Raw genomic sequence first — 13,843 nt, forward strand, 5'->3', positions numbered from 1 at the left:
GTCTCTAGTTTTAGGTTGGAATTGAGCTGCTCATTTTACATCCTGTGCTTTTTCAACTCGTTCTTTTTGAGTCGCAGAATTTTACGACGTAAAACAAAACATGCAAACAAAAGTTTTAGTGCCGAGAACAGACAACAGCTTAAGCTTCACGAAATGAAATCAAAGTGCAACGAAATGAATGCGGAACTGCTTGAAGCTAAAAAAGCAGTGAAAGTTTTCCTGCTGAGGCTCAGAGACACCGGCGGCGTTTCTACTGGAGCGCTGGGAAGCGGGTTCCTTCCCCAGCCTGTGCGGTGGGTTAAGGATCCTGCCTGCAGCGTAGGTCGCAGCTGTGGCTCGGTTCTCATCCCTGGCCAGGGAACTCCATATGCCGTTGGGTAGCCAAAAATGAAAGAGTTAAAATTAGTATTAATTAGTAGCTAATGTAACACGCTGGGGACGTGGTAAACACAGTCTTTCCCTCTTCGAATTTACATCATACAGAGTGAGAAAGACACTAAGTTTTTCCGGTAATTTGTAGAAAGCTGCTATCAAAGGAATACCAGGTGCTCTGAGAATATATGGATCTAATCCGTAATTGCAACACTTTGCCCCAAAGTGATCTTGTGTTTTACTCTTAGGAAAAAAACTCTATAGAACGATTTCCGTTGTGTGAAAACAAAACAATGATATATATGGCATCTGAACTTTCCTTTAAAGTATAATATAAAATAAAGTACTGGAAAATAAGCAGTAATTTTGGAGTAGAACGTTCTCTGATTTTTTTTTTTTTTTTGCTTTTTTAGGGCCACACCCGTGGTCTTATGGAGATTCTCAAGCTAGGGTCGAATCAGATCTGTAGCTGTGGGCCTACAGGATCCCAGTTGTGTCTTTGACCTACACTACAGCTCACGGCAATGCCGGATCCTTAACCCACTGAACAAGACCAGGGATTGAACCTGCATCCTCATGGATGCTAGTCAGATTAGTTAACCGTTGAGCCACTACGGGAACTCCAATGTTCTGGTCAACATTTTGTTTTTTGAAATAACACGTATATATTCCTTCCAAATGTCAAAGTGAAAATAGCTAACATCCTTGCCTCAATAAAAGATCTCATTATCATATAATCTATTTTTTTCTTATTAATTTTCAGTGTCCAGGGCATAAGAATGTAATTATTAATTTTGATTGTACAAGGCAATAGTTGAAAAGAAGTTGTCAGAAAATAGTCTGAACTTGATCAGTCTGTGAATCACTCAAGCTTTATTTTTATCTTCTTAAAACAATTCCTGAAATTTGCTTGGAAGTGTAAAGGCCTGTTTAGTTAAAACCACCAAGAACAAACCAGGGAGCACATCTCCCAGAGGAATTATATGTGCTTGACAAGATTCTTCTCTAATCTTTTGTAAGGTTTGGATTCCCCCTGGAGGATTCCGATGAGGATCTAAGGAAGCAGGGATCAGTTCTGGATGGTTTGTTGTTTGATAGCTTGGGTTTAATTAGGACATAGGTGCAGTTATGTGGTGATGGTCATTTAGCAATTACGTATCCCCATTCATATTCAGGGGCATCATTAGTAAGAAAACAGTGGTTACTCAAAGATGGAGTGGTTGTTGGAAGTTCCTGTTGTGGCTCAGTGGGTTAAGAATTGGACACAATGTCTTTGAGGATGCCGGTTCAATCCCAGGCCTCTCTCATTGGGTTGAGCTGAGCTTAACTCACCTAGGCTTAATGACCTACACCCCTTGCTGCAAGCTGCTGGTGCAGATCACAGATGCGACTTGGTTCTGGTGTTGCTGGGGCTGTGGTGTACGCCGGCAGTTGCAGCTCCAATTTGATTATTAGCCAGGGAACTTACATATGCCTCAGGTGTGGCCCTAAAAAAAGAGAGAAAAAAAAAAAGATGGAGTGGTTGGGGCATTTTACAGTTACTACAGGACCTGTGAGACATAATGCTTTCTATTGTAGGGGGAAGACTTACCCTAGGGAGATGTTAACCTTGTACTAGCCAAAGACCTCAGGAAATAAAGAACTCCCACCTGGAAGCTGTGGGTGTTGTTAAAGAGAGAAGCCACTGGCCCCAAATCGAGTCACTTGTGCCCATGATACCAGATCTAGATTTAACACTTAACCTAATCACAACTCCGAAATGTAATCTCCAAAAATGTGATCCAATCAACGAGTTTAGAATTTACCAATCAGTGTCAAAGAAATGTAATCTAATCAGTTTGGAATTTCCTGGTCAGTGCCAAGGAGTTTCTCTGTCACATGGACCCTTTCCATCATCCCCTACCCCCCACTCCACCTCTCGGAGGAAGAAGAGGCAATCGTCTTGTAAAATTCTTGTTGTTCCCCGCCTCCACCACCGGCAAAGATGTCCCGGCCTCAAAATCCTTTATTTTGCTGATAGTTCCTATGCCTCATCCTTCTTCCTTCAAAAACACTTCAGCTTGTACAGCCCCTTGGAACACACTTCTGATTGTTCTGTGGGATGCTGTCTGATTCACAAGTTGTTGAATAAAGCCAATTAGATCTTCAAATTTACTTGATTGAATTTTGTTTTTTGACAGTGTTGTGCAGATTTGGTTTTGAAATACATACTTTTGTGTGCTGATGACATAATATGGAGCTGAGACATTTAGAAAGAGATATAGGGAAAGAATAAGAGGAGAGATAGGAATAAAGGGGAGAAAGGACAGGGAATGGACAGTAAAGGTATGCATTTTTTTTTGTCCTGCCTCTTTTCTTTGCATCTAGCACAGTGACCAGCATTTAATAAATATTCACAGAGTTCCCGTCATGGCTCAGTGGTTAACAATCCCAACTAGTAACCACGAGGTTGTGGGTTCGATCCCTGGCCTCGCTCAGTGGGTTAAGGATCTGGAGTTGCCGTGGTTGTGGTGTAGAACGGAGGCTACAGCTCTGATTAGACCCCTAGCCTGGGAACCTCCATATGCCGGGGGTCCGGTCCTAAAAAGACCAAAAAAAAAAGCATTCCATAAATATTTGTTGATTGAATGAATCATTCAATCAGTTTTGGTCCTGAAATGCCAGGGAAGAAGGGACAATGAACTGGCATATATTTTGAACCACATCTATGCCCAGCGTAGTGCTAAGCCTCTTGTGAAAGGCTAATGTGGGCTCAACTCCTCTATCCCAACTTACCGTCAAGTTAAAAGGTATGTGGTAACCTGTGGAGAATAGGATTTGGATGACAGGTCAGCTTTGTGTTCTGAATTGATTCTTTTATCTTGTTTAATATATGTCCATTTACTATAGAAATAGGAAAAGATCATCAACTTTTTTCAAGCAAAATTTCTTCCTGTATCTAGGAAATTGGAATTCTTTTTCTACATCATTATTATTTCTCTAATCTCTTTCTCTTGTTCATTCTTCTGGCCTTCCTCCATCAGCTTTGATGAATATACTATTGAGATCTTACAGGTTAATTAATTTATTTATTTTTGCTGTGCCTGAGGTATGTGGAAGTTTCCAGGCCAGAAATCAAACCCATGTCACAGCAGTGACCTAAGCCACTGCAGTGACAACACTGGATCCTCAATCTGCTGAAGCACAAAGGTTTAAAGTTTTAAAATAAGTTCCTATTAAATGATGTAATTTTAAAGTAAGCCTGAACTATATAGTCATTAGATCATCATTTTGTTCCTAAGCCGGATTCCTGATGCTATGTATATTAGAGTCCTAACTTGAAATATTGATGATAGTGCTTCAATTAGGGAATAATCATTAGTCCTTTTAAAAAAATGGAAGTATAATTGACGTACAATATTAGTTTCAGAATCAGTCTATTCTTAATCACAAGCACAACAAAATTACTCATACACTGCCATTTTATCTATTTGTACTTAAATTTCTTCTTAAATTTTTTTTTTCCTTGTTACGGCCACACCTTTGGCATATGGAAGTTCCTGGGCTGGGGTGGAATCAGAGCTGCAGCTGAGGCCTATGCCACAGCCACAGGAACACCGGATCTGAGCTGCATCTGTGACTTGTGTAGTAGCTCACGGCAACACTGGATCCTTAACTCACTGAGCAAGGCCAGGGATAGAACCCATATCCTCATGGACACTGTCAGGTTCTTAGCCTGCTAAGCCACAACAGGAACTCCCTTAATATTTAATTCAGCTCTGCTACTATTCTGTAGACCTAATATGTTTTTCCCAACCCACTATATGTTGGCTGTATATGTATCTTTCTTTAAAAATTTTTTAAATTGAAATATAGTTGATCTACAATGTTGTGTGTATTTTTCATATCTCTAATTGAAATACAGCTATTATATATCCTCTTTTTTGGTCATTTTCCTGGTGACAACAATGCCTTTCCTCCAGTGCTGCCTCTTTTTTTTTTTTTTTTTTTGCTTTTTAGGGCCGGGCACTTTCAGCAAATGGAAATTCCCAGGCTAGGGACTGAATCAGAGCTTCAGCTGCTGGCCTAAAGCAGGGCAACAATGGTATCTGAGCTGTGTCTGTGACTTACACCACAGCTCCCAGCAATGTCAGATCCCTGACTCACTGAGCAAGGCCAGGGATGGAACTTGCATCCTCATGGATAATTGTGGGATTCATTTCCACTGTGCCACAGTGGGAACTGATGCTTCTTCTTTCTAGGAAAATAGTTGATTAGTTGAAGACTTTAGGAAAACAGTTCTGTCACCATCTCACTTTGACTTTCTTTTCTTTTTTGTCCATTCCATCAGCACGCAGCCCAGGGACCGGATCTGCATCATGGCAGTGACCCATCTCACAGCAGTGGCAATGCTGGATCCTTAACCTCATGAGCTACCAGGGAACTCCTCACTGACTTTTTTTTTTTAATTTTGTTTTTTGCTTTTGGGGGCTTTTTCCTGCGGCACATGAAAGTTCCCAGGCTATGGGTCGAATCAGAGCTGGAGCTGCTGGCCTACTTCACAGCCACAGGAAATCTGAACTGCGTCTGTGACCTACACCACAGCTCACCACAGCGCAGAATCCTTAACCCACTGAGCCAGGTCAGGGATCCAACCCACCTCCTGGTCGATACTCAGCGGGTTTGTAACCTGCTGAGCCACAACCTTGACTTTTTGTGTGTGTGTATGTGTGTGTGTGTGTGTCTTTTTACATTTTGTAGGGCCACTCCCGCGTCATATGTAAGTTCCCAGGTTAGGGGTCCAATCGGAGCTGTAGCCGCCGGCCTATACCACAGCCACAGCAACATCAGATCCGAGCCGCGTCTGCAACCTACACCACAGCTCACTGCAATGCCGGATCCTTAACCCACTGAGCAAGGCCAGGGATGGAACCTGCAACCTCATGGTTCCTAGTCAGATTCATTAACCACTGTGCCAGGACGGGAACTCCTCACCTTGACTTTTTGAACTTCACAATCTTCATTTAAAAGTGTCTTGGGACACCGAAGTGTCTTAGCTAAAAAAACAAAAGAAAGGAGTTCCCGCCGTGGCTCAGTGGTTAACGAATCCGACTAGGAAACCATGAGTTTGCGGGTTCGTTCCCTGGCCTCGCTCAGTGGATTAAGAATCCAGTGTTGCCGTGAGCTGTGATGTAGGTAGCAGAGGCGGTTCGGATCCCACGCCGGGTTGCTGGGTTGCTGTGGCTCTGGCATAGGCCGGCGGCTACAGCTCGTATTAGACCCCTAACTTGGGGACCTCTATATGCTGCGCGGGTGCGGCCCTAGTAAAGACAGAACAAAACCCAAGCCCGCGAAACAACTTCGTATCTTGGTATTATAATAATCGTAATAATTATTTATTTCTTGGAATTGAGATCATATTTACTCCCCTTCTATCTCTGTGGGGAGCAGGTTTAAAAACTGCTAGAATTTCACGATCAAAGTGTCAGCCGGCTTGCTTTTTTTCTTCCAAGGAAACAAGCTGCGAAGTCCCGGGAAAAGCGGCGCCCCTGGGCTTGCGTTCCTCTCATTGGTTCTTCCTGGAAGCCTCCGCCCCACCCAGGTCCCGCCTCCTGGACGGATGAACCAATAGGGGCGTAAGTTGTGGTTTAAACACCGAAGCTGGCGCGACCGCTGGAGACCGTGTCTTGCGAGGAGTGTGGCTGTTGATCCTAACGTGGGCGAATAGAGAGGTCTCGAGTCGTTGGCCGGGGAGGGTCTGGCCGGGTAGGGGCCGGGGGCGTTCTGTGAACTGGCTTGCGGGGGATCGGGGAGACGAGGCGTGGGGGGGTTGGAATCCCCGCCGATGTTTGTAGCAAGGAACCGGGTTGCGCCGCGGCCTTGGACTGTATCCGTGACCCACGGCGGTTTGCTTCTGATGAGGGCTGTGCCAGTTCCAAATCGCCAACTCTTCCGGAACTTAGGGCCTCTGATGCAGCCTTCAAGAGTTAAGAGATGGATTAAGTGCCTGTTGACTCAAGATGGGGCCTTACCCTCTGCTTAGCTCTTTGCGTGGACGTGCTAGAGTAGAAAGTTGGGTCTTTGCTACACCTTAGCTTCTCCCAGCTTCCCCAATTCCCAGGGTCTAATGAGTATTTCACACCCCTAGGTAATCCAGAATGTCTACTCTGATCTTTGTTGATAAGGAAAATGGAGAAGCAGGCACCCAAGTGGCTCCTAAGGACCGGCTAAAGCGGGGGTGTGGGCCTTGTGAGTATACTAGTTGAAATTGGATACACAGGTATGGTGAATTAATGGTGGGTGTGGCCTGGATCTAGGGAGGAAGGGGAGGTATTTAGTGTACTTCCTGGGCAATTGGCAATTGGAGTTGAATTTACTCTCGATACTTAGAGAGGCTTGCCATGGTCTCTCATTTCATGTTCAATATCTTAGTGAGATTATTTTAGAGGGTACTGAATTGAACTATGAAGGCATATGACCATGCCACTGTCAAAAATGGAGGTTAAGTGTGTAAGAATTAGGCCAAATATGTAGGCACAGTCAGCCTTCAAGTTGCTCAGGTGTTTGTTGCTGGAATAATCTTATGGTAAGACTTTTTCTTTAGCAGTCAAAGCTTTAGATGGGAGATCTCACGTTTCAACACCACATGTTGGCAAAGTGTTTGATGCTCCACCAGCTGTTCCTAAAACTGCCAGAAAGGCTTTGGGAACTGTCAACAGAGCTACAGAAAAGTCAGTAAAGACTAATGGGCCCTTCAAACAGAAACAGACAACCTTCTCTGCCAAAAAGGTAAGCGTTGGCTATGAAGACACTGTTTAAACATTTCAGCACCTTTGACTCTGAAGACAATTATTGGCATTCTACTTGGCTTTCTTCTTTGTGAATAGAAGGAAATATAGATGAGCAAACATAAATTAGCAGAAGAGATTCAGACTGTGGACTTTGTAACTCCAAGATCACAAGTATCAGAAACAGCTGGTGAATATTTTTCCTCACCTGCCTTTAGTGAGTGTATTACAGCACATTGGTTGGTAGTATCTACTTGAAGATACAAAAAGTACTGAGAGGGTACTTTGCAAGAGGTCACCTGGCTAATAAAACAAATAGCTCTGGTTCTGCCATCCTTCTCCCTACCTTCCAGAGCAAGCACCAGGTTTTAGGTGTTATCTTGCTAGCATGTTCACCTTTGTATATGTGTGTACAAACAATAGGTCAGTGCTTGCTGGACTGAGAGGGCTTGGCTATGAAAGTTTACTTCAGCATGTCCATTAACACTTTATTTGAATAACTTTTGTTTAATATGTATTAGGAAAAAAACAACTGGTATTTGACTTCAAACCAAGACCCACATGTATGGTCTTAGGACAAGGATGTCTTTAAAAAAAAAAAAACTGAGTTAAGTAAGAGAAATGTTAAATGTAAGTATTGCAAAGAATATGACAAAAGTAGCAAGAATGTGATAGAACTGAAGTTTGGGAACCCCTGCCTAAGAGATTTCCTCTGGGTATGCACATGTGATGAAAGAATAAATCAACTCTATTCAGGCTTCTGTTCTGGCTCACTACCATTGTAGACTGTCTGGCAATTCCAGATTAGGGAATTATCCATCGTGGGCTTCTAAAGTCCTTGGATGTCTTTTGCTGCCCCTTATTCTATGTGTATGTTTGAGGAACAAACATTAGTTTTTTTAATATTAACCAAACAAATTATTTAGCTAATACTGAGACACACCAATGGAAACATGCCATTCCCAAAGCCAAAAATGGCTTCTAGGATTAGCTTCTATTCTGGTTGATTTATGCCTATTTTCTCCTCATTTGATTGGGTGATTAAATTGATTAGCTTTGAATTAACTCAACTCTGCATTCTTGATAACTTCTGCTAATAGGTGGGAATACTTAAATTTCAAACTTTTGAGCCATGATACTAGGCTTGCTTGCTGAATTGTATTTGTATGTAATCATGAGAATGAAGGATTAGGTTTCTTAGAAGTCAGCATGAGGAGTTCCTGTTGTGTCCAGCAGTAACGAACCCGACTAGTAACCATGAGGATGTGGGTTCGATCCCTGGCCCTGCTCAGTGTGTTAAGGATCCCAAGTTCCCGTGAGCTGTGGTGTGGGTCGCAGACGTGGCCCAGACCCTGAGTTGGTGTGGCTGTGGGAATTGTTCTCTGCTGTAGGTATGGCCCCCCACCCCCAAAAAAGTCAGCATGAAATCAAAAAAAATTTAAAATGTGGTGAAGCAATCGCATGTCTTGGAGAAACCCTGGGATCTCTTGGACTAATCAGTTGACCAGGCTTCCACTCTTGGTAATGCATATTTTCTTTGGTGGTTTTAGGTGACTGAGAAGACTGTTAAAGCAAAAAGCTCTGTTCCTGCCTCAGATGACAACTATCCAGAAATAGAAAAATTCTTTCCCTTCAATCCACTAGGTAGTATCTTTTGGTATTGCACAAATGCTTTAGTCTTGAGTTTGTCTTAGGATCCTGAATTCCACTGTGCCTTGTCTTAGGATCCTGAATTCCACTGTGACTTGATATGGTTATGGATAGTGATATATGACCCCAACCTATAACAAGGCTGTCAGAATGTGGGTTCTTTTGAACAAATATCTTTGTGGATTTATTTCTAAGGTTACATCTTGGGTCAGAAGGGGAATTGGAACAAAGATGTTCCAAATATTGTTCCTGTCCTCAAAAACTTAACACCTAGGGGAGCTGAGATGTGTCCACTGACATGGAACAAGTCTAAAGTGGACAGTCTAACTAGCAGACCTTTTGGAAAGTTGGCTTTATGTCAAGTTGAACAATGCTTGAAAAATCCACATAGCCAGTGAAAACATGTGTGTTTGTGCGTTTTTCTCTTTCAACTTGCTTCATGTATCTGAAATATTTTCTGCTGTAGAGCCAACTTGTCAAGCTTTAATTTACTCATATTTTGAGGAGAGGCTACTGTGTGCCAGGCACAATTAGGCTTGGGATGCTGGGATTAACAAGGCAGGCCCCACCACAAGGAAGCCCATGATTTGGAGGCAAAGTCAGGCACTGAACAAAGCATCTCACTTTGAGGAAGGAGGAAAAACAGGGTCTGGTAGTGAGATCTGAACTGAGCCTGGAAGAGCAAGGATGAATTCCCTTAGGAACATGAGGTATTCGGGTGAAGAAGGGCTGAGTCAGGGTAAGAGCACTGTAACAGAGGAAAGTGTGTGCAAAGATCCTGAGGCAGAATAAAGGACTGGGGTGGTTCTGGGAAACAAAGGCAGAGTCAAGGATGATACTGGTAAGGGGGTGGGGGCAGATCACACATGAGCTGTATTTTTTTGGTGTTTTACCCAAAGAACATTTAATCATGTTATTAGTGCACATCTAGGTAGTTTCTGGCTTTTATACAATATAAAACAATTCTACTCTTAGTATTATGTAAATTACTGTTGAGAGTTTGTGAGTATACCCAGAGGACAGACTTTAAGGAAGATGACTGGGTCTCAAAGTTGTGTGATTAAGTTTTGATATAATGTGCTTTCATTCTAATGATTACCATTCAGAAAAATGAGGTAGATTTATGCCTATTGACCAGAAAAGAGGACTATGACGTACTGTATTAGAGGAAAGTGATATTGCCTTCCAAAATGGGAGCGTAAATTATTGAACACATTCAATAATTACAGCTAACAACAAATGTTTTAAAACTCTAATCTCAATCAGAAAGGTATTGGGTATCTCATTGTTTAAAACTGGGATGTGTGAGTATGAGTATATTTGATTATTGGTCATTTAAAATTTTTCTTTTTTAATTTCCTGTTTCTTTGTTTTCTCTTGATTTTGTGATTTCTTAGACTGTGTGTGTATGTAAAGAGCTTTCTGTGGGAGTTCTCGACATGGCTCAGTGGTTAACGAATCCGATTAGGAACCATGAGGTTGCGCGTTCCATTCCTGCCCTTGCTCAGTGGGTTAATGATCCGGCGTTGCCCTGAGCTGTGGTGTAGGTTGCAGATGCGGCTCAGATCCCGTGTTGCTATGGCTCTGGTGTAGGCTGGCAGCTACAGCTCCGATTAGACCCCTAGCCTGGGAACCTCCATATGCCGTGGGAGCGGCCCAAGAAATGGCAAAAAGACCAAAAAAAAAAAAAAAAAAAGGAATTTTGCCTAAAATCATGGTTCTTAAATTTGGATTTAGGATTTTTGTACCCTTAAAAATTAGTGAAGACCCCAAAGAACTTTTTTTGTGTTGTTTATATATCTTACACTAGAAACTAAAATTGAGACATTGAAAAAAAGTATTAATTCTTTAAGCCCATTACATTAATGTATATACCTTAAACATTTTCTTTTAAGATAAAACAGTTAGTGCGAAGATTGGCATGATTTTATGTTTTTGAAAATTTGCTTTATTTGGCTTAACATAAAGTAGCTGCATTCACATCAGATTCTGTGTTGTCTGTTGCCTCTGTTTCGGGTTGATGTATATGAAGAGATTCTGGCTCTATGGAGATACTTAGTTAGAACAGAGAAGTATTTTAAGTCTTTGATATGACACTGAAATTCAACAGATGGCTGTTTTTGTATGTATAGCTGCCAGTGTGGAATCTGAAACCATTTCAGTGAACATTGTGTACTCTGACAATAAGAGCCATTGCTCTGTTTTGCACTTTGATTGTATTTTTTATCTTACATTTATCATTCATTGGTTTGCTAGGAAATGTGGGTCATTTAAATGTTGCATTATGCAGTATCAAAAGCACACTCCGTGAGCTCGTCAGAGAGGTCTTTAGTATTAGGAAGCTGTCAAGCTAATGATTACACATAAGTTTTTTGAAATTCTAGTTCTTTTCCCTTTGAAGTTGTGGATTTTATTATTGGCAGTGAATACTGTTTGCCTTGAAGTGATAGACTTCTTTCATTCCTCAGGGAAACTGTGCAACCCAAACCCAAGTCTGAGTAACCACAGTTTGTCTTGTCAGTTCTTTCAAGTAAATAGTGTCCAGGAATAAGACCTCTAGTCCGTATTATTTTATTTTTTTGAGGGCTGCACCTGCAGCATATGAAAGTTCCCAGGCAAGGGGTTGAATCGGAGTGGCAGCTGCCAGCCTACACTATAGCCACAGCAATGCGGGATCTGAGCCACATCTGTGACCTACACCACAGCTCATGGCAACGCCAAATACTTAACCCACTGAGCGAGGCCAGGGATCAAATCCACATCCTCATGTTTACTAGTCGGGTTTGTTACTGCTGAGCCACAACGGGAACTCCAAGGACTCTAGTTTAGCTTGCAAATCAAATAATTGCCCAAATCTTTATTCTTGGAGAATACTATGGTCCTTCAGTATGCAGCAGAAGTGTTTTATGGCATACTCACATCTTGCCATACAGAATACTAAAAAGACATGTTCTCAAGGGCTGCGAGCTAATAAAATTAATGCTTTTTACTGCATATAGTAAAGTGATATTATGTGAAACAGGCATTTTTTACTGCAGGTGAATGGTAGCATGAAATGTAGTGACTAGTAAATATAGTTTATCGCCACAGCGATTTTATCCAACATTGCTTTATCCTATGCAATTCTAAATTATATCCAAAACAATAGGAAATAGTCTCTATTTTCATAATAGACACCCTTACTGGGTCTCTATTATGAAAGTAGTTGGACCTCAAGGGCCCTGCAAAAGGGCCTCAGACACCCAGGGGTCCACTGAGCACCCTGAGAACCACTGCCCTGACAAAGTGCTTTCTCCCTATTGCAGATTTTGAGAGTTTCGACCTGCCTGAAGAGCACCAGATCGCACACCTGCCCTTAAATGGCGTGCCTCTGATGGTCCTCCGTGAGGAGAGGGAACTTGAGCAGCTGTTACACCTGGGCCCCCCTTCGCCTCTGAACATGCCTTCTCCGCCGTGGGAGTCTGGTAAGTGAACGCGTGCCTTCTAGGAGGGCTGTGAACAGTCTGTGTCTTAACACTTCAGTACCGTGGGCACAGAATGCTGCAGAAGGAGAATCCCTCAAACCACATGGATGAGGTCTCAGGATAATGAAAACTCTTGTCCATTGGTATTGCTTGTTAGCCCCAAATGCCCAGTAAAATGAAGTCATCCTGGAATTTGGACACTCTTAGATTCAAGCAGGATGAAATTTAGTGTATAACTTCTTAGGTTTTAAATTGAAGTTAAATAGACTAGCTTGGGATGAGAATTCCAAATTGTATCCAAAGCTGGGATTAAGACCTGCGCAACTGCAGTGATTGGCAACCTTACGGCTGAAGGTTGAGGTTTGGTTTAAACTGGTGGTCAAAAGTCGTCATTAGTATGTTCTATTCATTTTGATGGAAGAATAACTTAACACTATTTTAAAAATGACACTAGTGATAATTGTTGGCTCTTACTGGGTCTCTAAGAATGATACAGTTTTGGGTGCTTCTGAGATTTATTTCCTAATGAAGGTTAGTTCTGGGACCACAGCCACATTCCAAGAAGTGAGGTGTGTGTGTAGGTATGTAGGTGGGGCTGGGGTAAGGATTCATTAGACACAGGGGAAAAGAAGAATTCATGATTAAAAGTGACAGTGAGGGAGTTCCCGTCGTGGCACAGTGGTTAATGAATCTGACTAGGAACCATGACGTTGCAGGTTTGGTCCCTGGCTTTGCTCAGTGGGTTAAAGATCCGGCGTTGCCATGAGCTGTGGTGTAGGTTGCAGATGCCGCTCGGATCCTGAGTTGCTGTGGCTCTGGCCTAGGCTGGTGGCTACAGCTATGATTAGACCCCTAGCCTGGGAACCTCCATATGCCTATGCCGTGGGAGCAGCCCTAGAAAAGGCAAAAAGACAAAAAAAAAAAAGGTGACAGCGAGGAGTTCCCGTCGTGGCTCAGTGGTTAACGAACCCAACTAGGAACCATGAGGTTTTGGGTTCCATCCCTGGTCTTGCTCAGTGGGTTAAGGATCATGCGGCTTGGATCCCACGTGGCTGTGGCTCTGGAGTAGGCCGGCAGCTACAGCTCCAATGAGACCCCTAGCCTAGACCTCCATATGCTACAGGTGTGGCCCTACAAAAGACAAGATAAATAAAGTGACAATGAGTGTCTGTGTTGATGGACCTGAGGATTTACAGATGTTGAGTAAGAAATTCCTGTTTTCTAGATGTGTTGCAGTCTCCCTCAAGCATTCTGTCGACCCTGGATGTTGAATTGCCACCTGTTTGCTATGACTTACATATTTAACTTTCTTAGCACTTTATGGTCTGTGGGTATGTATTAACAGTTTGTATTAATAAAGCAACTCTTTAACAGACTCTTCCAAATATTGTGCTTGGTATTCTTTGGGATTTGCTCAAAACAGTATGAAAACTAGTGGACGTGCTTAACAGACAAGGGTATAATCTGAGAAGTTTGAGTTGAAAAACTTACTCTGGACTCCTCCCGTTTGTTTGGACAGCTTATTTTGGAAGCTCCCACTGCTTTCTCTGAAACATACACCTCTCAATGTGTACTTTACTACCTTTTTGT

At 42.5% G+C, this 13,843-nt stretch overlaps 1 protein-coding gene across 5 annotated transcripts; it reads left to right on the top strand.

Annotated features, from left to right (window-relative positions):
- Nucleotides 1-5,981: 5,981 nt before the first annotated feature.
- Nucleotides 5,982-13,628, top strand: PTTG1 (PTTG1 regulator of sister chromatid separation, securin). 5 transcript variants are annotated; one of them, XM_047781827.1, is made up of 6 exons: nucleotides 5,982-6,083; nucleotides 6,500-6,600; nucleotides 6,956-7,140; nucleotides 8,690-8,783; nucleotides 12,095-12,253; nucleotides 13,479-13,628. In XM_047781827.1, the coding sequence occupies exons 2-6, from the start codon at nucleotides 6,510-6,512 to the stop codon at nucleotides 13,556-13,558; spliced, it is 609 nt and encodes a 202-aa protein (XP_047637783.1). In that variant the 5' UTR covers nucleotides 5,982-6,083; nucleotides 6,500-6,509; the 3' UTR covers nucleotides 13,559-13,628. The 5 variants fall into 5 exon arrangements, with proteins under 5 accessions (XP_047637783.1, XP_047638034.1, XP_047637945.1 ...); XM_047782078.1 differs by having other exon boundaries at nucleotides 5,985-6,117; nucleotides 6,959-7,140; XM_047781989.1 differs by having other exon boundaries at nucleotides 5,985-6,102; nucleotides 6,959-7,140.
- The last annotated feature ends 215 nt before the right edge of the window (nucleotides 13,629-13,843 follow it).

Source organism: Phacochoerus africanus, chromosome 1 (genome assembly GCF_016906955.1).
Source record: "Phacochoerus africanus isolate WHEZ1 chromosome 1, ROS_Pafr_v1, whole genome shotgun sequence".
Lineage (NCBI taxonomy): Eukaryota > Metazoa > Chordata > Mammalia > Artiodactyla > Suidae > Phacochoerus > Phacochoerus africanus.

Bases quoted from the DNA above. Each gene is read 5' to 3' on its own strand.
- PTTG1 (XM_047781827.1), top strand. From the start codon at position 6,510: ATGTCTACTCTGATCTTTGTTGATAAGGAAAATGGAGAAGCAGGCACC. The intron at 8,784-12,094 runs GTAGTATCTTTT...TCCCTATTGCAG, and splicing joins CTTTCCCTTCAATCCACTAG to ATTTTGAGAGTTTCGACCTG. The intron at 12,254-13,478 runs GTAAGTGAACGC...CCTGTTTTCTAG, and splicing joins TTCTCCGCCGTGGGAGTCTG to ATGTGTTGCAGTCTCCCTCA.